Here is a 25,441-nt window from a genome sequence, read left to right as displayed (position 1 = left end):
ATGACCGCGGTAACAGTTGCCGAAGCTCTAGTTTGTGGATGGATAGCCCGGTTTGGTGTTCCATCTTTCATTACGTCTGACCAAGGACGCCAATTTGAATCAACGCTTTTCGGGGAACTGACTCGCTTGCTCGGATCCAGCCACCTGCGCACGACTGCATACCACCCGCAGTCAAATGGGATTATCGAACGATGGCATCTATTCTGTGCCTTGACCCCGAGCACTGGAGCGAGCATTTGACAATGATCTTACTCGGGCTGCGTTCAGCATACAAAGAAGACCTTAAGTCATCGCCTGCTGAGATGGTATATGGCACATCTCTACGAATACCATCCGAGTTTTTCGTAAACGACTCCGAAAACCCGAACGAAGCCGAGTTTGTCGACAAGCTTCGAAGAGCTATGCGAAAAATTCGTCCCCAAGAGACTGCCAGGCATGGAAATCGCAGTGTTTTCGTTCATCAGGACTTGCAAACGTGCGAGAACGTCTTCGTACGCAATGATTCGGTTCGACCTTCGCTATCACCACCGTACGAAGGACCATTTAAGGTGGTAAAGCGAGCCGAAAAGTTCTTCAAGTTGAACATGCGTGGTCGCCAAGTAAACGTTTCGGTCGATCGCTTGAAGCCAGCATACTTGATAGGAGATCAGGAAAACGCAAGTAACAGGGAACCTGCAGCCACAACTTCTGATAAGTTTTCTTCGACTAGAGTCACTCGTTCCGGTAGACGAGTTGTAATCCCTTCGAGATACTAGAAAAGGGAAATCTAGTCTAGGAGGGGAGTACTGTGGCAGTTTAGCTTTTTCATGCACAGCACTATCCCGCGCTAACGCTATCCAGTCGTAGTCCATGCTAACACACTAACGCCACGAAGCTAACACGAAGAAAAGACGAACCGAAGGATATCGAACATCTAAAACCACGAAGCGAAGCGATAACGATCATCGAGAGGAATTACGATAGAATAAACGGAGAGATCGCTCTCATTCTAGTCTCGTATTCAGACCAAGCAGCTTTTTTTTTTTTGTTACGCTAAATCGAAAGAACGCGCTAAAGCCTTGATAACATGTCAGCGCACCCAAACTCGGTGATTGAAACATATTCGATGGTAAAATTGTAGTTTAATAACATCAATGCCCACCGTTGGAGTCGGTTTGCTGTGTGCAAAAGAATTCCCTTTTTTGAACCAAATATGGATAGTAAAGGCTTATGATCAGTTAAAAGATTAAATTTCCGACCAAGTAAGTACTTATGAAATTTGGTTACCCCATAAGTAAGAGCAAGAGCTTCTTTTTCTGGTTGTCCGTAGCCTTGTTCTGCAGACGTTAATGTTCTTGAAGCATGTTGAATGGCTTTCAAATATCCGTTCGGGAATTTATGAAAAATAATTGCGCCAATGTTGGTGCTAGACGCATCTGCTGCAACGATGATAGGAAGATTCGGATCATAATGTGTCAACAGTAAGTTAGATTGCAGTACTTTCTTGAATTTTTCGAACGATGTTTGACAATCCGAATCCCACTTCCACTTCCTATCCTTCTTTAGCAGTTGATCTAACGGGTGTCTGAGTTCATGCATGTTCCTCACAAATCGGCCGTAGAAATTCACAGCTCCTAAGAACGATCTTAATTCGGAAATGTTCGTTGGTGCTGGAATAGATGCGATGGTTTTCAGCTTCGCTGGGTCAGGACGTATGCCGTTGCGATCTACCATATGCCCCAAATAGACAATTTCAGTTTGATAGAAATGACATTTTTTCAGCTTGACGTGGAAGCCATATTCTTTTAAACGCTGAAGAAATGTGTCTAATGATTGCTTGTGTGCCTCCCAAGTTTTTCCGAAAATTATAGCATCATCTAGAAATGTTATAATGCCAGGAATGTCAGCAATCATACCGTCAACTAGTCTTTGAAAAGTTCCAGGTGTGATTTGACTCCCGGTGCGAGACGGTTGAACTGAAAAAGACCTCTATGTGTGTTGATCGTAAGAAGGTGTTTAGATTCGTCTTCTACTTCTACTTGTAGGTATGCATCGGACAAATCGACTATGCTGAATACAACACTTTCGTTTAGCTGTGCAAAAGTTTCTTCAGGAGTAGGAAGAGGATAATGATTTGACTCTAAAGCTGTCGAATAATCTGCACAAATTCGAACTTTACCATTAGGCTTGCGAATGGCTACTATAGGAGCAGCCCACTCCAAAAAGTCTATTGGTGTGATGATGCCTAGTGATTGTAGTCTTGATAGTTCCGCATTCACAAGAGCGATACTATTGAATGGAACTGGTCGTTTTGGACAGAACACTGGTTTTACATTGGGCTTCAGAAACAGTTTCACCTTCGTTTTTGTGCAATGTCCAAGCGATACATCGAAAACTGTTGGATAATTCGATTGAAGCTGTACTATTCGATCCTTTGGACATGCTGATGAAACTTTCTTACACAGTACATCGAAGGGAATCGCCCACCCTACGGACAAAGAGCGGGTTATTTTTATCATGGTGTGCGTAAAAACCTAGAATTAAGCCGATGGAAGATTTTCTAGGCTTAAAAAAGGGGGCGGGAACGGGTACCACGGTTCTCTCCCGCTCCCATGTAAAATACACGGTGCGCTCTCTCAATCCTTTCGTGTGCTTGTGTTAGTTTCTTTCGTGTTGCGCTGTGTGCGTTTCTTTCGTTCAGCGATCGCTCACACTCGCTGCGTAGTTTTTTGTTATCTAAAGCTAAACAAAAACGTAAACACGCGTAGATTTTTTTTCATCACTTTATTGAAACATTTACATTTTAACTTTACACGATTTCACACATTTACGTAAGTTGATACACAATATTTGACTAAAATAAAATTGATCGCTCCATCGATGCAAACGTTAAAATGGCCGAATATCTGCGTAGATCCTTTTGTACACGTTGATTACTGTAAAAAAGGTACGAAATGAAGCTGCGCGATGTACATAACATGCATTACGAATCATTCGCGCAGCTTCATTTGAATTCGCACAACACTTGAACACTTGAACACTTTACAAAATCATAACATCAATCGTCCAGGACTTAGGCTGACGCACGTGCGGCCGCTCGCTGCCGATCCTTGAGCTGTACTGACGATTTAGTGTGGTAGCAAGAACGAGAGCACACAGAGGAACTTTCGGTGCAGCAGTGCAAGCGAGACACCGACATCAGCACAGCGCTGTGAGCAGATCAAACTGAGCGAGCTGGCCGAAAATGAACGCACACATTTCCACATGTGTAACTGTGTTAGTGCCAAAACTGTGTCGAAACCAAAACGCGCTCTCGCCTCCGTGTATTTCACACCGATTCTCCGCTTAACTCTAGGTTTTTACACACACCATGATAAAATATCCCGCTCGTTGTTTGTAGGGTACACACACCAGCGTGAGAAACCGGTTGTCAATTCTCTCACAGCCATCTCTCAGCTGCAGTCTCGATGTATGTAGAAACGCTCTCACGCGAAAACTGCTATTCGCGTCGCAGGCTTGCGATAGCAGGACAAGTTTTAATGCAAAAAATACAATTTTCACTCGGAGCCCTAGTCAAATTTTGTAATTAACTAAAGAGAAGGGGTCATGGGACAGGGCAAGAGGGAGGGGGGGAGCGATGGGCATGTGTGTGGTATGAATGTGTGCAAGCGATTTATGGACCTTTGATTCGCCCCGACTTGAACTCGTTGCAACAACGGATCGGAGTCGCTAATGCTAACTGATGCTAATACTAAAAGGCGGTTTGTTAAAATATGCTCAGTACTACACCACCTGACTTCCTATAGTATGGTACGAAGTGTGCTCGCACAGTACAAAGTAAAGCACCCCATATAACAATGGGGAATTATTTCTATGGCAAACGGGGTGCGAGGTAGCGAGAAACAGGTTGCGACGAGCGAGAGGCTCTGTTAATTCAGAGAGAGGGGAATGAAATAAAGGGGGAAGCGAAGAGCAACACATAAGGAGAGCGAGAATGCCATGGCGAGAAGTAACAAATGATGAGGAAGAAATAGAAGAAGCTATGGAGGAAGCAAACAGCAACACATACGGAGAGCGAGGATGCTATAATGAGCGGTGACAAAGAAAGAGAAAGAGTGATATAAAACAAGGAGCGTGACAACACATGGAGAGAGTGTAGCTAAGGGGATAAGAGAAGAGCCACACATACGAAGAGCAAGAATATTTGCGCTTGCTATAGCTTGCTCAATTTTCATACATGCCGCTCTTATCAAAAAGCCGGTAGGTCTTCGCTGATGATCGTTTGAATCAATCAAAAAACTTTTTGCGCAACGGTACCGTTTGTATTTACGGCCGTTTTGTACGTAAAATCGGAAAGTTTGAATGACTAGCTTTGCCCATCGACGCATTCGCCTGGAACCGTCCGAAGCCATCCGCAACCGTCACGAGCTGTTTGGAATCGGCTTCGGATGGATCCAACGAATACGACGGCTGAAGTTACCGACTAACGCAACCGGCCAGTCCTGGTCGGCTACAACAGATGACACCAAACATTACCGAGATTGCATCTACCTTTCACAACTTGCGATTATTGTGGAGTAATTCGGTAGCGATTGCGGTGTTTTTTCAAATTTATCCATCGCTAGTAGCTTGGCCCTAAATGGCAACATTCATGATTCTCAGATGGAGAAGAAAACAAAGACAAATTGACTTGCGAGCGCGCTAGGGTTTTTCTTCTCGAGACCTTCTGGCGAACTCAAAGAATCCTTTCGATCTCCAAGACTCGCTCGGCCACTTATTTTGCGTAGAGATTAATGGCAAGAAACAAGAACGCATTGAATAGTATTTTGTTCACTCATAGCGTAGGCAGGTACGTGCAACCAAGATAACCGAAAACATTGACGATGGATCCAACACAACGCCGGTAAAGTATGAAAACCTAAATGATTACGCTCTTCCTCCAATATTCTCTTCAATCACAGCAAAGAAACGCAGCGAAAAAAAACGTGCGAGAGAAACGAAGATCCGCCCTCAGATTAAAAGCCACAACGCACCAAGAACAACTGTGCACAATACACACATAAATACAAATACAGAGCGAAAAGAGCGGATACAGGTACAAGCCACGCACGGCCGTGGCCCCACCCCCTTTTTTCGCAAACCGCCGTTTGCATATGACGTCATATTCACCAAACCTCTTGTTTTGCTGAAATCAAGAGGTTTTGAGGTGAATTTGTGGTGAAAATTGTTATATGGGACTGCACGAAATTTGCGAAATATGCTTGCACTGTGCGAAGTGTGCGAAACGTCCGGACTGTGCTTGCACTGTGCGTAAAGTGCGCGCACTACCCAAATAGCCAGCTCGTACTTTATAGCTGATTTGGGGCTGTTTAACGAAAATTGTTCCGATGTCGTACTTTGTGGCTGATTAAGAGATAGACGGTACTTTGCGGAACTATGGAGCTTCTTAACAGGCACATGGCACTCTTTGGAACTTTGCGGCTGATTAGCACTATGTGTAGGGTTCATGATAGAACCTTAAGGCTTGTTAAGAGTGTGTACCGTGTTAACGGACAAACATAGAACGACGTAGTTGTACACCGAAGAACCCTGCACAACAAATGACACCATACACCAATATGGTTCTGACAGAATATATTTCTCTTTGCTTTTGTTAACTGAACCGAACGCACGTGTATTTACTTTGCTCCGCATATCACATTTTCCTTCGTTCTGCTTTTAGGTTATGGGCCCAGGATAACCCAAATCACGTATAAACGATTAATTTTTCTTTCTTGTTGTAGCTGTTCTAAGCTTTTTCGGAGAAAGTAGAATGGACGAGGAAAAGAAGGTATATCTTTTTGATGGTGCGAACATCAACAATTGGAGCTTCCGAATGGAAGTGCTCCTTGAGGAGCTGGATATTTTAGATTGTGTTCGTGAGGAAGCGGAAAAGGTAGAAGATTATCAGGTTTTGGTGACTGATTCGGATGCAGTACGGCTGGCTAAGGAGATTAAACTGCAAGATAGAAAGAAGAGAGATGTGAAATGTAAATCGGTACTGGTGCGAAACATCGCGGATTCCCAGCATGAGTACATTAAGGGTAAGCAAACCCCGCGTCAGATTTGGACAACGCTTGAAAACACGTTTGCCCGAAAGGGCATCTCGGGACAGTTCTATCTTCTGAAAAAGCTTTCAGCGATGAAGTTTTTGGAGTCCGGTTCTCTCCAGGCGCACTTACTTGAGTTCGAGCGGATGGTGCGGGATCTGGAAGCTGCTGGCAAAAAACTGCAAGAAAGTTTGATCGTATTTTATTTGCTACAAACAATGCTGAACTCGTATGGTCAGCTTGTAACAGTTCTGGAATCGCTGGCACCGGAGCAATGCACGCTCGACTTTGTCAAGGAACGTCTACTAAGTGAATGTATGAAACGTGAGAATATTGAAGAAATGAGAGACAGCATGAATTCCATGGCGTTTGCTGGAACAGGTGCCAAACCGAAGATGAAGTGTTTTTATTGTAAAAAGTTTGGGCACAGACGAGTTGATTGTCCTCTATTGCAAGAAAGAACTGCTGCGATGCAAAACAATAGAAGGTCGTTTGACAACGAGAGCGAAAGAGCGAATGTAAGTGAAACAGGTGTCACTTTCTTATGCAGTGATTCCAAAAATCTATCAAAGAAATGCGATAGAAATGGTTTCAAATGGATCCTAGATTCTGGCGCTTCCGATCATATGATCAATTCTTGTGAATTTCTTCGACACGTCAAAACACTGCATGAGCCAACTATGATTAAGGTCGCATCAGGTGAAATCATACAGAGCAACTGTAAAGGAAAAGTGGACATACTAGCAAAAATCGGCGATCGTCAGATGCATTATGTTGTTGACGATGTTCTATGTGTCCCCAATTTGAAATACAATCTCTTTTCGATTCCTCGCGTTGGACAGCTTGGAATGGAAGTAATTTTTTCGAAAAATGTTGCGGTTATTAAGCGCGATGGGCATGAATTGTGCACGGGAAGCCGATTAAACCGTCTATATGAATTAGATGTTGAGGTTACGAAACCAAATAATTCAAAAGCGCTAGTATCGTAGAATGCAATGGATGGATGCTATAGATGAATGGATGTGCCTTATACTCCCCAGCAAAATGGGGTCAGCGAAAGATTCAACGGTACTATTCTTGACAAAGCCAGAGCTATGATAGCTGACTCGAATCTGAAGAAAAACATGTGGAACGAGGCGGTTCTGACGGCCGTTTATCTCCTGAATCGAAGCCCCACAGCAGCACTGAATTCCGATAAAACGCCGTATGAACTCTGGTATGGGCATAAGCCGGATGTATCCCGATTTCGTATTTTTGGAAGCAAAGCTTATTGCCACATCCCGAAAGAAAAACGTAGCAAACTGGAAACTCGCAGCAAAATCAGTCACTTTGTTGGCTATGGCGGTGGTGGTTATCGCTTATGGGATGGTAAGCAAATTTTTATCGCCAGAGATGTTGTTATCGAAGGAATATCACCCATATAACAATTTTCACCACAAATTCACCTCAAAACCTCTTGATTTCAGCAAAACAAGAGGTTTGGTGAATATGACGTCATATGCAAACGGCGGTTTGCGAAAAAAGGGGGTGGGGCCACGGCCGTGCGTGGCTTGTACCTGTATCCGCTCTGTTCGCTCTGTATTTGTATTTTATGTGTGTATTGTGCACAGTTGTTCTTGGTGCGTTGTGGCTTTTAATCTGAGGGCGGATCTTCGTTTCTCTCGCACGTTTTTTTTCGCTGCGTTTCTTTGCTGTGATTGAAGAGAATATTGGAGGAAGAGCGTAATCATTTAGGTTTTCATACTTTACCGGCGTTGTGTTGGATCCATCGTCAATGTTTTCGGTTATCTTGGTTGCACGTACCTGCCTACGCTATGAGTGAACAAAATACTATTCAATGCGTTCTTGTTTCTTGCCATTAATCTCTACGCAAAATAAGTGGCCGAGCGAGTCTTGGAGATCGAAAGGATTCTTTGAGTTCGCCAGAAGGTCTCGAGAAGAAAAACCCTAGCGCGCTCGCAAGTCAATTTGTCTTTGTTTTCTTCTCCATCTGAGAATCATGAATGTTGCCATTTAGGGCCAAGCTACTAGCGATGGATAAATTTGAAAAAACACCGCAATCGCTACCGAATTACTCCACAATAATCGCAAGTTGTGAAAGGTAGATGCAATCTCGGTAATGTTTGGTGTCATCTGTTGTAGCCGACCAGGACTGGCCGGTTGCGTTAGTCGGTAACTTCAGCCGTCGTATTCGTTGGATCCATCCGAAGCCGATTCCAAACAGCTCGTGACGGTTGCGGATGGCTTCGGACGGTTCCAGGCGAATGCGTCGATGGGCAAAGCTAGTCATTCAAACTTTCCGATTTTACGTACAAAACGGCCGTAAATACAAACGGTACCGTTGCGCAAAAAGTTTTTTGATTGATTCAAACGATCATCAGCGAAGACCTACCGGCTTTTTGATAAGAGCGGCATGTATGAAAATTGAGCAAGCTATAGCAAGCGCAAATATTCTTGCTCTTCGTATGTGTGGCTCTTCTCTTATCCCCTTAGCTACACTCTCTCCATGTGTTGTCACGCTCCTTGTTTTATATCACTCTTTCTCTTTCTTTGTCACCGCTCATTATAGCATCCTCGCTCTCCGTATGTGTTGCTGTTTGCTTCCTCCATAGCTTCTTCTATTTCTTCCTCATCATTTGTTACTTCTCGCCATGGCATTCTCGCTCTCCTTATGTGTTGCTCTTCGCTTCCCCCTTTATTTCATTCCCCTCTCTCTGAATTAACAGAGCCTCTCGCTCGTCGCAACCTGTTTCTCGCTACCTCGCACCCCGTTTGCCATAGAAATAATTCCCCATTGTTATATGGGCAATTAAACAGCGGCATATGAGCAATGAAGCCAATTATACCCAAGATCAGAATGTCAATCTCCATCATGGTCAGTTACTTGGACCTTACACCCCCTTGGCTGCCTCCAATCATGCTGAAAATGTAATGGAATCCATTCAACGACCATCGGTTATGCCAATCGCAAATGACATTGATTTCGCTGAAAGTGACGTAGAATTTCAGCAAACATTGCCGTTCTTACCAGTAGAAATCGATACGGGAGAAGATACATTTGATGATGCAGAAAATAATTCATTCAACGTAAACCAAGATCCTCTTGAAGAGGAAGAAAGCGATCTTCCTCGACGCATTGGTCGAGTTTGTAAGCCTCCTGCAAAATTGGACGATTATTTGTGTTTTGCCTATGCATTGAATGCTGAAAATTTTGTTGAAAATATTCCAGACAGTATTGATGAGTTGAAAAAGCTAGCAGATTGGCCTGAATGGAAACTAGCTATCGATAAAGAGCTGGAATCGCTTGCTGAAAGTAACACGTGGGAATTGGTGGACCTACCAATCGGACGCAAACCAGTGGATTGTAAATGGGTTTTTCGTCTCAAATTTGGTCCGGATGGTACCGTGGAAAAACTAGAATTAAGCCGATGGAAGATTTTCTAGGCTTAAAAAAGGGGGCGGGAACGGGTACCACGGTTCTCTCCCGCTCCCATGTAAAATACACGGTGCACTCTCTCAATCCTTTCGTGTGCTTGTGTTAGTTTCTTTCGTGTTGCGCTGTGTGCGTTTCTTTCGTTCAGCGATCGCTCACACTCGCTGCGTAGTTTTTTGTTATCTAAAGCTAAACAAAAACGTAAACACGCGTAGATTTTTTTTCATCACTTTATTGAAACATTTACATTTTAACTTTACACGATTTCACACATTTACGTAAGTTGATACACAATATTTGACTAAAATAAAATTGATCGCTCCATCGATGCAAACGTTAAAATGGCCGAATATCTGCGTAGATCCTTTTGTACACGTTGATTACTGTAAAAAAGGTACGAAATGAAGCTGCGCGATGTACATAACATGCATTACGAATCATTCGCGCAGCTTCATTTGAATTCGCACAACACTTGAACACTTGAACACTTTACAAAATCATAACATCAATCGTCCAGGACTTAGGCTGACGCACGTGCGGCCGCTCGCTGCCGATCCTTGAGCTGTACTGACGATTTAGTGTGGTAGCAAGAACGAGAGCACACAGAGGAACTTTCGGTGCAGCAGTGCAAGCGAGACACCGACATCAGCACAGCGCTGTGAGCAGATCAAACTGAGCGAGCTGGCCGAAAATGAACGCACACATTTCCACATGTGTAACTGTGTTAGTGCCAAAACTGTGTCGAAACCAAAAACGCGCTCTCGCCTCCGTGTATTTCACACCGATTCTCCGCTTAACTCTAGGTTTTTACACACACCATGATAAAATATCCCGCTCGTTGTTTGTAGGGTACACACACCAGCGTGAGAAACCGGTTGTCAATTCTCTCACAGCCATCTCTCAGCTGCAGTCTCGGTGTATGTAGAAACGCTCTCACGCGAAAACTGCTATTCGCGTCGCAGGCTTGCGATAGCAGGACAAGTTTTAATGCAAAAAATACAATTTTCACTCGGAGCCCTAGTCAAATTTTGTAATTAACTAAAGAGAAGGGGTCATGGGACAGGGCAAGAGGGAGGGGGGGAGCGATGGGCATGTGTGTGGTATGAATGTGTGCAAGCGATTTATGGACCTTTGATTCGCCCCGACTTGAACTCGTTGCAACAACGGATCGGAGTCGCTAATGCTAACTGATGCTAATACTAAAAGGCGGTTTGTTAAAATATGCTCAGTACTACACCACCTGACTTCCTATAGTATGGTACGAAGTGTGCTCGCACAGTACAAAGTAAAGCACCCCATATAACAATGGGGAATTATTTCTATGGCAAACGGGGTGCGAGGTAGCGAGAAACAGGTTGCGACGAGCGAGAGGCTCTGTTAATTCAGAGAGAGGGGAATGAAATAAAGGGGGAAGCGAAGAGCAACACATAAGGAGAGCGAGAATGCCATGGCGAGAAGTAACAAATGATGAGGAAGAAATAGAAGAAGCTATGGAGGAAGCAAACAGCAACACATACGGAGAGCGAGGATGCTATAATGAGCGGTGACAAAGAAAGAGAAAGAGTGATATAAAACAAGGAGCGTGACAACACATGGAGAGAGTGTAGCTAAGGGGATAAGAGAAGAGCCACACATACGAAGAGCAAGAATATTTGCGCTTGCTATAGCTTGCTCAATTTTCATACATGCCGCTCTTATCAAAAAGCCGGTAGGTCTTCGCTGATGATCGTTTGAATCAATCAAAAAACTTTTTGCGCAACGGTACCGTTTGTATTTACGGCCGTTTTGTACGTAAAATCGGAAAGTTTGAATGACTAGCTTTGCCCATCGACGCATTCGCCTGGAACCGTCCGAAGCCATCCGCAACCGTCACGAGCTGTTTGGAATCGGCTTCGGATGGATCCAACGAATACGACGGCTGAAGTTACCGACTAACGCAACCGGCCAGTCCTGGTCGGCTACAACAGATGACACCAAACATTACCGAGATTGCATCTACCTTTCACAACTTGCGATTATTGTGGAGTAATTCGGTAGCGATTGCGGTGTTTTTTCAAATTTATCCATCGCTAGTAGCTTGGCCCTAAATGGCAACATTCATGATTCTCAGATGGAGAAGAAAACAAAGACAAATTGACTTGCGAGCGCGCTAGGGTTTTTCTTCTCGAGACCTTCTGGCGAACTCAAAGAATCCTTTCGATCTCCAAGACTCGCTCGGCCACTTATTTTGCGTAGAGATTAATGGCAAGAAACAAGAACGCATTGAATAGTATTTTGTTCACTCATAGCGTAGGCAGGTACGTGCAACCAAGATAACCGAAAACATTGACGATGGATCCAACACAACGCCGGTAAAGTATGAAAACCTAAATGATTACGCTCTTCCTCCAATATTCTCTTCAATCACAGCAAAGAAACGCAGCGAAAAAAAAACGTGCGAGAGAAACGAAGATCCGCCCTCAGATTAAAAGCCACAACGCACCAAGAACAACTGTGCACAATACACACATAAAATACAAATACAGAGCGAACAGAGCGGATACAGGTACAAGCCACGCACGGCCGTGGCCCCACCCCTTTTTTCGCAAACCGCCGTTTGCATATGACGTCATATTCACCAAACCTCTTGTTTTGCTGAAATCAAGAGGTTTTGAGGTGAATTTGTGGTGAAAATTGTTATATGGGACTGCACGAAATTTGCGAAATATGCTTGCACTGTGCGAAGTGTGCGAAACGTCCGGACTGTGCTTGCACTGTGCGTAAAGTGCGCGCACTACCCAAATAGCCAGCTCGTACTTTATAGCTGATTTGGGGCTGTTTAACGAAAATTTGTTCCGATGTCGTACTTTGTGGCTGATTAAGAGATAGACGGTACTTTGCGGAACTATGGAGCTTCTTAACAGGCACATGGCACTCTTTGGAACTTTGCGGCTGATTAGCACTATGTGTAGGGTTCATGATAGAACCTTAAGGCTTGTTAAGAGTGTGTACCGTGTTAACGGACAAACATAGAACGACGTAGTTGTACACCGAAGAACCCTGCACAACAAATGACACCATACACCAATATGGTTCTGACAGAATATATTTCTCTTTGCTTTTGTTAACTGAACCGAACGCACGTGTATTTACTTTGCTCCGCATATCACATTTTCCTTCGTTCTGCTTTTAGGTTATGGGCCCAGGATAACCCAAATCAGTATAAACGATTAATTTTTCTTTCTTGTTGTAGCTGTTCTAAGCTTTTTCGGAGAAAGTAGAATGGACGAGGAAAAGAAGGTATATCTTTTTGATGGTGCGAACTTCAACAATTGGAGCTTCCGAATGGAAGTGCTCCTTGAGGAGCTGGATATTTTAGATTGTGTTCGTGAGGAAGCGGAAAAGGTAGAAGATTATCAGGTTTTGGTGACTGATTCGGATGCAGTACGGCTGGCTAAGGAGATTAAACTGCAAGATAGAAAGAAGAGAGATGTGAAATGTAAATCGGTACTGGTGCGAAACATCGCGGATTCCCAGCATGAGTACATTAAGGGTAAGCAAACCCCGCGTCAGATTTGGACAACGCTTGAAAACACGTTTGCCCGAAAGGGCATCTCGGGACAGTTCTATCTTCTGAAAAAGCTTTCAGCGATGAAGTTTTTGGAGTCCGGTTCTCTCCAGGCGCACTTACTTGAGTTCGAGCGGATGGTGCGGGATCTGGAAGCTGCTGGCAAAAAACTGCAAGAAAGCTTGATCGTATTTTATTTGCTACAAACAATGCTGAACTCGTATGGTCAGCTTGTAACAGTTCTGGAATCGCTGGCACCGGAGCAATGCACGCTCGACTTTGTCAAGGAACGTCTACTAAGTGAATGTATGAAACGTGAGAATATTGAAGAAATGAGAGACAGCATGAATTCCATGGCGTTTGCTGGAACAGGTGCCAAACCGAAGATGAAGTGTTTTTTATTGTAAAAAGTTGGGCACAGACGAGTTGATTGTCCTCTATTGCAAGAAGAACTGCTGCGATGCAAAACAATAGAAGGTCGTTGACAACGAGAGCGAAAGAGCGAATGTAAGTGAAACAGGTGTCACTTTCTTATGCAGTGATTCCAAAAATCTATCAAAGAAATGCGATAGAAATGGTTTCAAATGGATCCTAGATTCTGGCGCTTCCGATCATATGATCAATTCTTGTGAATTTCTTCGACACGTCAAAACACTGCATGAGCCAACTATGATTAGGTCGCATCAGGTGAAATCATACAGAGCAACTGTAAAGGAAAGTGGACATACTAGCAAAAATCGGCGATCGTCAGATGCATTATGTTGTTGACGATGTTCTATGTGTCCCCAATTTGAAATACAATCTCTTTTCGATTCCTCGCGTTGGACAGCTTGGAATGGAAGTAATTTTTTCGAAAAATGTTGCGGTTATTAAGCGCGATGGGCATGAATTGTGCACGGGAAGCCGATTAAACCGTCTATATGAATAGATGTTGAGGTTACGAACCAAATAATTCAAAAGCGCTAGTATCGTAGAATGCAATGGATGGATGCTATAGATGAATGGATGTGCCTTATACTCCCCAGCAAAATGGGGTCAGCGAAAGATTCAACGGTACTATTCTTCCACTGTAGCGAAGTGTGCGAAACGATCTGGAACTGTGGAACACTGTGCGTAAAGTGCGCGCACTACCCAAATAGCCAGCTCGTACTTTATAGCTGATTTGGGGGCTGTTTAACGAAAATTTGTTCCGATGTCGTACTTTGTGGCTGATTAAGAGATAGACGGTACTTTGGGATATGGAGCTTCTTAACAGGCACATGGCACTCTTTGGAACTTTGCGGCTGATTAGCACTATGTTAGGGTTCATGATAGAACCTTAAGGCTTGTTAAGAGTGTGTACCGTGTTAACGGACAACACATAGAACGACGTAGTTGTACACCCACACCGAAACCCTGCACAACAATGACACCATACACCCATATGGTTCTGACAGAATATATTTCTCTTTGCTTTGTTAACTGAACCGAACGCACGTGTATTTACTTTGCTCCGCATATCACATTTTCCTCTTCGTTCTGCTTTTAGGTTATGGCCCAGGATAACCCAAATCACGTATAAACGATTAATTTTTCTTTCTTGTTGTGCTGTTCTAAGCTTTTTCGGAGAAAGTAGAATGGACGAGAGAAAGAAGGTATATCTTTTTGATGGTGCGAACTTCAACAATTGGAGCTTCCGAATGGAATTGCTCCTTGAGGAGCTGGATATTTTAGATTGTGTTCGTGAGGAAGCGGAAAAGGTAGAAGATTATCAAGTTTTGGTGACTGATTCGGATGCAGTACGGCTGGCTAAGGAGATTAAACTGCAAGATAGAAAGAAGAGAGATGTGAAATGTAAATCGGTACTGGTGCGAAACATCGCGGATTCCCAGCATGAGTACATTAAGGGTAAGCAAACCCCGCGTCAGATTTGGACAACGCTTGAAAACACGTTTGCCCCGAAAGGGCATCTCGGACAGTTCTATCTTCTGAAAAGCTTCAGCGATGAAGTTTTTGGAGTCCGGTTCTCTCCAGGCGCACTTACTGAGTTCGAGCGGATGGTGCGGGATCTGGAAGCTGCTGGCAAAAACTGCAAGAAAGCTTGATCGTATTTTATTTGCTACAAACAATGCTGAACTCGTATGGTCAGCTTGTAACAGTTCTGGAATCGCTGGCACCGGAGCAATGCACGCTCGACTTTTGTCAAGGAACGTCTACTAAGTGAATGTATGAACGTGAGAATATTGAAGAAATGAGAGACAGCATGAATTCCATGGCGTTTGCTGGAACAGGTGCCAAACCGAAGATGAAGTGTTTTTATTGTAAAAAGTTTGGGCACAGACGAGTTGATTGTCCTCTATTGCAAGAAAGAACTGCTGCGATGCAAAACAATAGAAGGTCGTTTGACAACGAGAGCGAAAGAGCGAATGTAAGTGAAACAGGTGTCACTTCTTATGCAGTGATTCCAAAATCTATCAAAGAAATGCGATAGAAATGGTTCAAATGGATCCTAGATTCTGGCGCTTCCGATCATATGATCAATTCTTGTGAATTTCTTCGACACGTCAAAACACGGCATGAGGCCAACTATGATTAAGGTCGCATCAGGTGAAATCAGAGCAACTGTAAAGGAAAAGTGGACATACTAGCAAAAATCGGCGATCGTCAGATGCATTATTTGTTGACGATGTTCTATGTGTCCCCAATTTGAAATACAATCTCTTTTCGCGATTCCTCGCGTTGGACAGCTTGGAATGGAAGTAATTTTTTTCGAAAAATGTTGCGGTTATTAAGCGCGATGGGCATGATTGTGCACGGGAAGCCGATTAAACCGTCTATATGATTAGATGTTGAGGTTACGAAACCAAATAATTCAAAGCGCTAGTATCGTAGAATGCAATGGATGGATGCTATAGATGAATGGATGTGCCTTATACTCCCCAGCAAAATGGGGTCAGCGAAAGATTCAACGGTACTATTCTTGACAAAGCCAGAGCTATGATAGCTGACTCGAATCTGAAGAAAAACAGGTGGAACGAGGCGGTTCTGACGGCCGTTTATCTCCGGAATCCGAAGCCCCACAGCAGCACTGAATTCCGATAAACGCCGTATGAACTCTGGTATGGGCATAAGCCGGATGTATCCCGATTTCGTATTTTTGGAAGCAAAGCTTATTGCCACATCCCGAAAGAAAAACGTAGCAAACTGGAAACTCGCAGCAAAATCAGTCACTTTGTTGGCTATGGCGGTGGTGGTTATCGCTTATGGGATGGTAAGCAAATTTTTATCGCCAGAGATGTTGTTATCGAAGGAATATCAATTAAACAGCGGCATATGAGCAATGAAGCCAATAATACCCAAGATCAGAATGTCAATCTCCATCATGGTCAGTTACTTGGACCTTACCCCCCTTGGCTGCCTCCAATCATGCTGAAAATGTAATGGAATCCATTCAACGACCATCGGTTTATGCCAATCGCAATGACATTGATTTCGCTGAAAGTGACGTAGAATTTCAGCAAACATTGCGTTCTTACCAGTAGAAATCGATACGGGAGAAGATACATTTGGATGCAGAAAATATTCATTCAACGTAAACTAAGATCCTCTGAAGAGGAAGAAAGCGATCTTCCTCGACGCATTGGTCGAGTTTGTAAGCCTCCTGCAAAATTGGACGATATTTGTGTTTTGCCTATGCATTGAATGCTGAAAATTTTGTTGAAAATATTCCAGACAGTATTGATGAGTTTGAAAAAGCTAGCAGATTGGCCTGAATGGAACTCTAGCTATCGATAAAGAGCTGGAATCGCTTGCTGAAAGTAACACGTTGGAATTGGTGACCTACCAATCGGACGCAACCAGTGGATTGTAAATGGGTTTTTCGTCTCAAATTGGATGGACCGGATGGTACCGTGTGGAAAAACTAGAATTAAGCCGATGGAAGATTTTCTAGGCTTAAAAAAGGGGGCGGGAACGGGTACCACGGTTCTCTCCCGCTCCCATGTAAATACACGGTGCACTCTCTCAATCCTTTCGTGTGCTTGTGTTAGTTTTCTTCTTCGTGTTGCGCGTGTGCGTTTTCTTTCGTTCAGCGATCGCTCACACTCGCTGCGTAGTTTTTTGTTATCTAAGCTAAACAAAAACGTAAACACGCGTAGATTTTTTTTCATCACTTTATTGAAACATTACATTTTAACTTTACACGATTTCACACATTTACGTAAGTTGATACACAATATTTGACTAAAATAAAATTGATCGCTCCATCGATGCAAACGTTAAAATGGCCGAATATCTGCGTAGATCCTTTTGTACACGTTGATTACTGTAAAAAGGTACGAAATGAAGCTGCGCGATGTACATAACATGCATTACGAATCATTCGCGCAGCTTCATTTGAATTCGCACAACACTTGAACACTTGAACACTTTACAAAATCATAACATCAATCGTCCAGGACTTAGGCTGACGCACGTGCGGCCGCTCGCTGCCGATCCTTGAGCTGTACTGACGATTTAGTGTGGTAGCAAGAACGAGAGCACACAGAGGAACTTTCGGTGCAGCAGTGCAAGCGAGACACCGACATCAGCACAGCGCTGTGAGCAGATCAACTGAGCGAGCTGGCCGAAAATGAACGCACACATTTCCACATGTGTAACTGTGTTAGTGCCAAAACTGTGTCGAAACCAAAACGCGCTCTCGCCTCCGTGTATTTTCACACCGATTCTCCGCTTAACTCTAGGTTTTTACACACACCATGATAAAATATCCCGCTCGTTGTTTGTAGGGTACACACACCAGCGTGAGAAACCGGTTTGTCAATTCTCTCACAGCCATCTCTCAGCTGCAGTCTCGGTGTATGTAGAAACGCTCTCACGCGAAAACTGCTATTCGCGTCGCAGGCTTGCGATAGCAGGACAAGTTTTAATGCAAAAAATACAATTTTCACTCGGAGCCCTAGTCAATTTTGTAATTAACTAAAGAGAAGGGGTCATGGGACAGGGCAAGAGGGAGGGGGGGAGCGATGGGCATGTGTGTGGTATGAATGTGTGCAAGCGATTTATGGACCTTTGATTCGCCCCGACTTGAACTCGTTGCAACAACGGATCGGAGTCGCTAATACTAACTGATGCTAATACTAAAAGGCGGTTTGTTAAAATATGCTCAGTACTACACCACCTGACTTCCTATAGTATGGTACGAAGTGTGCTCGCACAGTACAAAGTAAAGCACCCCATATAAACAATGGGAATTATTTCTATGGCAAACGGGGTGCGAGGTAGCGAGAAACAGGTTGCGACGAGCGAGAGGCTCTGTTAATTCAGAGAGAGGGGAATGAAATAAAGGGGGAAGCGAAGAGCAACACATAAGGAGAGCGAGAATGCCATGGCGAGAAGTAACAAATGATGAGGAAGAAATAGAAGAAGCTATGGAGGAAGCAAACAGCAACACATACGGAGAGCGAGGATGCTATAATGAGCGGTGACAAAGAAAGAGAAAGAGTGATATAAAACAAGGAGCGTGACAACACATGGAGAGAGTGTAGCTAAGGGGATAAGAGAAAGCCCACACATACGAAGAGCAAGAATATTTGCGCGTTGCTATAGCTTGCTCAATTTTCATACATGCCGCTATTATCAAAAAGCCGGTAGGTCTTCGCTGATGATCGTTTGAATCAATCAAAAAACTTTTTGCGCAACGGTACCGTTTGTATTTACGGCCGTTTTGTACGTAAAATCGGAAAGTTTGAATGACTAGCTTTGCCCATCGACGCATTCGCCTGGAACCGTCCGAAGCCATCCGCAACCGTCACGAGCTGTTTGGAATCGGCTTCGGATGGATCCAACGAATACGACGGCTGAAGTTACCGACTAACGCAACCGGCCAGTCCTGGTCGGCTACAACAGATGACACCAAACATTACCGAGATTGCATCTACCTTTCACAACTTGCGATTATTGTGGAGTAATCGGTAGCGATTGCGGTGTTTTTTCAAATTTATCCATCGCTAGTAGCTTGGCCCTAAATGGCAACATTCATGATTCTCAGATGGAGAAGAAAACAAAGACAAATTGACTTGCGAGCGCGCTAGGGTTTTTCTTCTCGAGACCTTCTGGCGAACTCAAAGAATCCTTTCGATCTCCAAGACTCGCTCGGCCACTTATTTTGCGTAGAGATTAATGGCAAGAAACAAGAACGCATTGAATAGTATTTTGTTCACTCATAGCGTAGGCAGGTACGTGCAACCAAGATAACCGAAAACATTGACGATGGATCCAACACAACGCCGGTAAAGTATGAAAAACCTAAATGATTACGCTCTTCCTCCAATATTCTCTTCAATCACAGCAAAGAAACGCAGCGAAAAAAAAAACGTGCGAGAGAAACGAAGATCCGCCCTCAGATTAAAAGCCACAACGCACCAAGAACAACTGTGCACAATACACACATAAAATACAAATACAGAGCGAACAGAGCGGATACAGGTACAAGCCACGCACGGCCGTGGCCCCACCCCCTTTTTTCGCAAACCGCCGTTTGCATATGACGTCATATTCACCAAACCTCTTGTTTTGCTGAAATCAAGAGGTTTTGAGGTGAATTTGTGGTGAAAATTGTTATATGGGACTGCACGAAATTGAATAGAGTTGATTGTCCTCTATTGCAAGAAAGAACTGCTGCGATGCAAAACAATAGAAGGTCGTTTACAACGAGAGGCGAAGAGCGAATGTAAGTGAAACAGGTGTCACTTTCTTATGCAGTGATTCCAAAATCTATCAAAGAAATGCGATAGAAATAGGTTTTCAAATGGATCCTAGATTCTGGCGCTTCCGATCATATGATCAATTCTTGTGAATTTCTTCGACACGTCAAAACACTGCATGAGCCAACTATGATTAAGGTCGCATCAGGTGAAATCATACAGAGCAACTGTAAAGGAAAAGTGGACATACTAGCAAAAATCGGCGATCGTCAGATGCATTATGTTGTTGACGATGTTCTATGTTTCCCCAATTTGAATACAATCTCTTTCGATTCCTCGCGTTGGACAGCTTGAATGGAAGTAATTTTTTTCGAAAAATGTTGCGGTTATTAAGCGCGATGGGCATGAATTGTGCACGGGAAGCCGATTAAACCGTCTATATGAATTAGATGTTGAGGTTACGAAACCAAATAATTCAAAAGCGCTAGTATCGTAGAATGCAATGGATGGATGCTATAGATGAATGGATGTGCCTTATACTCCCCAGCAAAATGGGGTCAGCGAAAGATTCAACGGTACTATTCTTGACAAAGCCAGAGCTATGATAGCTGACTCGAATCTGAAGAAAAACATGTGGAACGAGGCGGTTCTGACGGCCGTTATCTCCTGAATCGAAGCCCCACAGCAGCACTGAATTCCGATAAACGCCGTATGAACTCTGGTATGGGCATAAGCCGGATGTATCCCGATTTCGTATTTTTGGACGCAAAGCTTATTGCCACATCCCGAAAGAAAAACGTAGCAAACTGGAAACTCGCAGCAAAATCAGTCACTTTGTGGCTATGGCGGTGGTGGTTATCGCTTATGGGATGTAAGCAAATTTTAATCGCCAGGATGTTGTTATCGAAGGAATATCAATTAAACAGCGGCATATGAGCAATGAAGCCAATAATACCCAAGATCAGAATGTCAATCTCCATCATGGTCAGTTACTTGGACCTTACACCCCCTTGGCTGCCTCCAATCATGCTGAAAATGTAATGGAATCCATTCAACGACCATCGGTTATGCCAATCGCAAATGACATTGATTTCGCTGAAAGTGACGTAGAATTTCAGCAACATTGCCGTTCTTTACCAGTAGAAATCGATACGGGAGAAGATACATTTGATGATGCAGAAAATAATTCATTCAACGTAAACTAAGATCCTCTTGAAGAGGAAGAAAGCGATCTTCCTCGACGCATTGGTCGAGTTTGTAAGCCTCCTGCAAATTGGACGATTATTTGTGTTTTGCCTATGCATTGAATGCTGAAATTTTGTTGAAAATATTCCAGACAGTATTGATGAGTTGAAAAAGCTAGCAGATTGGCCTGAATGGAAACTAGCTATCGATAAAGAGCTGGAATCGCTTGCTGAAGTAACCACGTGGGAATTGGTGGCCTACCAATCGGACGCAAACCAGTGGATTGTAATGGGTTTTTCGTCTCAAATTTGGACCGGATGGTACCGTGGAAAAACGAAAGGCACGTTTAGTCGCCAAGGTTTCACACAGCGATATGGTTTCGACTTTTCGGAAACTTATGCACCTGTAGTAAAAATGTCGACTGTACGCTCATGCTTGCTATAGCAAACCAATTTGATTATGCTGTTCATCAAATGGATGTAACATCTGCCTTTCTCAACGGAACATTGAAAGAAGAAATTTACATGCGCCAAGCTAAAGGATTTGAGGAGGGGGATAAAGTATGTCGACTCAACAAATCCTTTACGGTCTAAGCAAGCATCTAAGGCGTGGAATGAATGTTTCAATGAACACATTTCACGTTGTGGTTTTCGTCAATGTTTGGAAGATAGCTGTCTATACATACGAGAAAGCAAACTTGGTCCTGTCTACGTGTTGTTGTATGTTGACGGCGTGCTTATCATTGCAAAGAACCTTCAGGAAATCAAAACCGTGAAACAAATGTTAATCAATCAATTCAAAATGCAAGATCTAGATGAGGCTAAAATGTTCTTAGGCCTGTGCATTGAAAGAGAGCCAATGAATGGAATCATGAAACTGAGTCAGCACCCTACCCGCAAATTTCCGTTAAATGCCTTCTAATCGCCTTATAATCGCCGGCGAATTGAGGCGATCAGCAGTGCATTTAGCAGTAATTAAATGCCTTTGAAATTGTCATTGAAAAATTTCGCTTTTAATTTGAAATTTAAATTGCAACTGTCAAAAGAAAACCTTACAAGCGTCTTCGGCACTGCGCTGTTGTAGTGTTCCCAGATATGTGCGTGAGATTCGATAGCACGATTTTACATGTTATGTTCTCTTGCGTTAAGCTCTGAGCTATTTCACTTTATTAAATATGGTCTGCATTATTCGGTTGTTAAAGACCAACCCGTTGAAAGGTATTAATATATCAAACTTATTTCGATAACTCTAGTAAAGGAGAAATGAGATACATTTTTCTCCCATCCTGATTATGAAGGGTAAACATAGTCATTATTATGTTTTTTAAAAGGTGTTTTTAAATTTCGCTTCACATAAATTTGATTTGTTCTAATTATAGCAAGAAAATATTAATTTAAAAAGAAATAAACACAGAAAAAAGATAATAAAATTAGGATTTGAACACGACTCTTTCTCGGTTCGGAACTAAAAGCGTTGTCACTACTCTAGTGGCAGTTACATTAGTGAGGGTGCAAAACCATAATATAAACAAGCTAAGATGGCGGCAAGTTATCTGTTCTCGTTGAATCAAAAAGTTGAAAGATTTCGAAGAGATCCCGGTTGAAATCTTTATTCGCCTTCTAAGGCGACTAAGGCCTTAAATGCCTTCTGAATGCCTTCAAAGCCGTTTAATGCTGGTAGGGCAGAAATACATCAATGCTGTATTGAAGCGTTTCGGAATGGAAGAGTGTAACCCAATATCTACTCCAATGGAACCGAACCTACAGCTGAAAAAGTCAGAAATCGATCAAAACCTAAACAAGCCGTACCGGGAGATGATCGGCTGTCTCACTTATTTACAATAACTTCTCGTCCTGACATAAGTGCTGCGGTTCTTACTTCAGTCAATCCAGAGTAATCCCGGGGAAGAACATTGGAAACATGCCAAAGGATTATTCGCTACTTGAGGGCACAATTGAACTATGGGCTAATTACAAGAAAAGCGATCCTACATGTCGTCAAATAATTGGATTTGCAGATGCGAATGGGCAACAGATGTGATTGATAGGCGTTCCACCTCAGGTTGCTTATTAAAGTCTATGGGGCAACTACGCTTGGAGCACTAAAAAGCAGCGGACGGTAGCATTGTCATCAACTAAAGCAGAATGTTCAACTCTATCGACTGCATCTCTGTGAGGTACTGTGGACATGCAAACTATTCGAGGAGCTGAGCCTTCGAGATAATCAACCTGTAGAAGTCTTCGAAGACAATCAGTCTGCTATAGCTATAGCAAATTCGTATGGTTCGTCGAAAAGGCTCAAGCACACTGAAATCAAATTGCACTTTATCAAGCAGTGTGTCCATGAAGAAGAAGTGAAGCTGTGCTACATCCCAACCACTGTCAACCCGCAGACATTTTAACACAAAGGGACTTCCTCAGGTATCGTTTGTCAAAATCGAGCCGTCTTGGGTTTGAACCGTTATATGTTGAGGAGGGGTGTTAACGGACAAACATAGAACGACGTAGTTGTAAACCGAAGAACCCTGCACAACAAATGACACCATACACCATTATGTCAATCTGACAGAATATATTTCTCTTTGCTTTTGTTAACTGAACCGAACGCACGTGTATTTACTTTGCTCCGCATATCACATTTTCCTTCGCTCTGCTTTGATACCGAACTTGGTGGAACTTTATAGCTTTTTAATGCATGACATCGGTACGAGGTGACTCCTGTCAGAGTGTCAAAGACTGGTGCCGTCGAGATGATTGACTTGCTGCTCCCCAAGCTAGTTAATTTGTTGTGTTTTGCACTTTTACTTTTATTAAAACACTTATAACGTACATAATAAATAAAACATAAACGAAACAACCAATACACTTTAAAATATAATAGTACGGTGGCACGCGCACCAGCCGCACCGAGCGCCCCTGCCGAGAGCTCCTGCTCGATCGGCTCGCTAACACACTCTAACTGTGCCTCGGCACACACTAAGCCTTGCGCTGCTTAGTGTGTGCGACAGTGTGTGTGACACACTGTCGTCCCTCCTGGACGTTGACCGACCGGTGCGCAGCGCAACTGCGCACGGCAGTCCAGGGTCGGCACGGCCCCCCACAACATCTCCCCCTTTTAATACCGAAGGGCTCGAACCGACGCGGGGTATTCCACTAAGTGAATACCGGCGTGGTGAACCCTTCCGACCGATGCTGCCAAGATGTTGGGGACCCCCGATGTTGGTGCGCTGAGCAGCGCTGGCTGCTGCTCTCGGGCCACACCGCGATGGCGATGACCGCGGCGGTGATGCTGCTGCTGTGCCGCTCCCTGGGACGGCGGCGATGGTGTGACGGCGATGATGATGACGATGATGATAACGATGATGATGATGATGCCGCGATGATGAAGGTGCCGCGATGATGATGATGCCGCGATAATGAGACGATGATGATGATGATCCTTTCCCAGGGCAGCAGCGATGTATTTTTTTTTTTCGATGACGGGCGGCAGAGATGAAATACTCGGGCGGCATTGTTCCTCGCCCTCCTACGAAGCGTTGGCTCATCGCCTTCTTTTTTGCTGTGGCTGCAGTCGGGGCGCAATTGACGACGCCCGTTCGACTGCAGCCGGGACGGCATGCAACCTCGTCCCATCTGGACATTGTTGCTGTAGCCGAGGCGCAATTGGCGACGCCTGTTCGACTACAGCCAGGGTGAAAACGTTCGCACTGATGTGGGCTGCTGTGTTGCAGCCGATGCAACTTGTGCGTTGCCGATCCTGTGTGTGCTGCCAGAGGCGGAATGTCACGTCGCCGTGGTGGAGAGGGCAGGGCTCGAGCCGCGGCGGAATTGCTGCCTCGCCGATGATGTGCTGAGCTCGAGCCGGGGCGGTATGCTCGTCGCCGATGATCCTTGTTGTGCTGCGAGGCGGAATGTTATCGCCGTTATGTGAGGAGGGCTCGAGCCGCGGCGAATTTGTGCCTCGCCGATGATGAGCTGAGCTCGAGCCGGGCGGTATTGCTCGTCGCCGATGGATCATTGCACTGCTGCTGCTGCAGCTGGGTGGAATGCGTCCTCACCCGTGAAACCTTGGGCTGCAGCATGGGCGGATGTGACGCCCATCCGAATGTTCCAGCAGCAAGGCGGAAAGCTACCTGCGCTGTTGTGCTGCTGGCGTTGCTGGGGCTGCAGCCCGACGACCTTCCTTGTCGCCGAGAGTGTGTGCTCGCTGCCCATGTGGTGCCAATGATGGGAACGGCAGCCGGGGGCCTCGGTGTTGGCGGTGCTGGACCCAAACCTTCGCGGTGTCCCGCAGCACGGGGACCGTGCACCGCGATGGCCGCTGCGATGATGCAGCAAAACGAGATGGGCCCGATCGCGATGGCGTTCCGGGGGTTCTTGTTGGATCCCCCTTACGCAGGAGGATCCCATCCTCGTCGCCACTGTTGTGTTTTGCACTTTACTTTTTTTATTAAAACACTTATACGTACATAATAAATAAACATAAACGAAACAACCAATACACTTTAAAATATAATAGTACGGTG

General features: G+C 44.2%; 1 protein-coding gene across 1 annotated transcript in view; it reads left to right on the top strand.

The window, feature by feature from the left end:
- The first annotated feature begins 302 nt into the window (after nucleotides 1-302).
- LOC121591173 overlaps nucleotides 303-25,441 on the top strand; it is a 164,591-nt gene continuing 139,452 nt past the window's right edge. The window contains 4 exon segments of the mRNA XM_041911624.1: nucleotides 303-660; nucleotides 5,763-6,383; nucleotides 12,734-13,354; nucleotides 20,503-20,602. Coding sequence (XP_041767558.1) covers nucleotides 303-660; nucleotides 5,763-6,383; nucleotides 12,734-13,354; nucleotides 20,503-20,602 — 1,700 coding nt within the window.

The sequence above is a fragment of the Anopheles merus genome, chromosome X, assembly GCF_017562075.2.
Source record: "Anopheles merus strain MAF chromosome X, AmerM5.1, whole genome shotgun sequence".
NCBI classification, from domain to species: Eukaryota; Metazoa; Arthropoda; class Insecta; order Diptera; family Culicidae; genus Anopheles; species Anopheles merus.
Note: the sequence above shows the minus strand (reverse complement) of the source record. Positions and strands in the feature narration are given on the sequence as shown.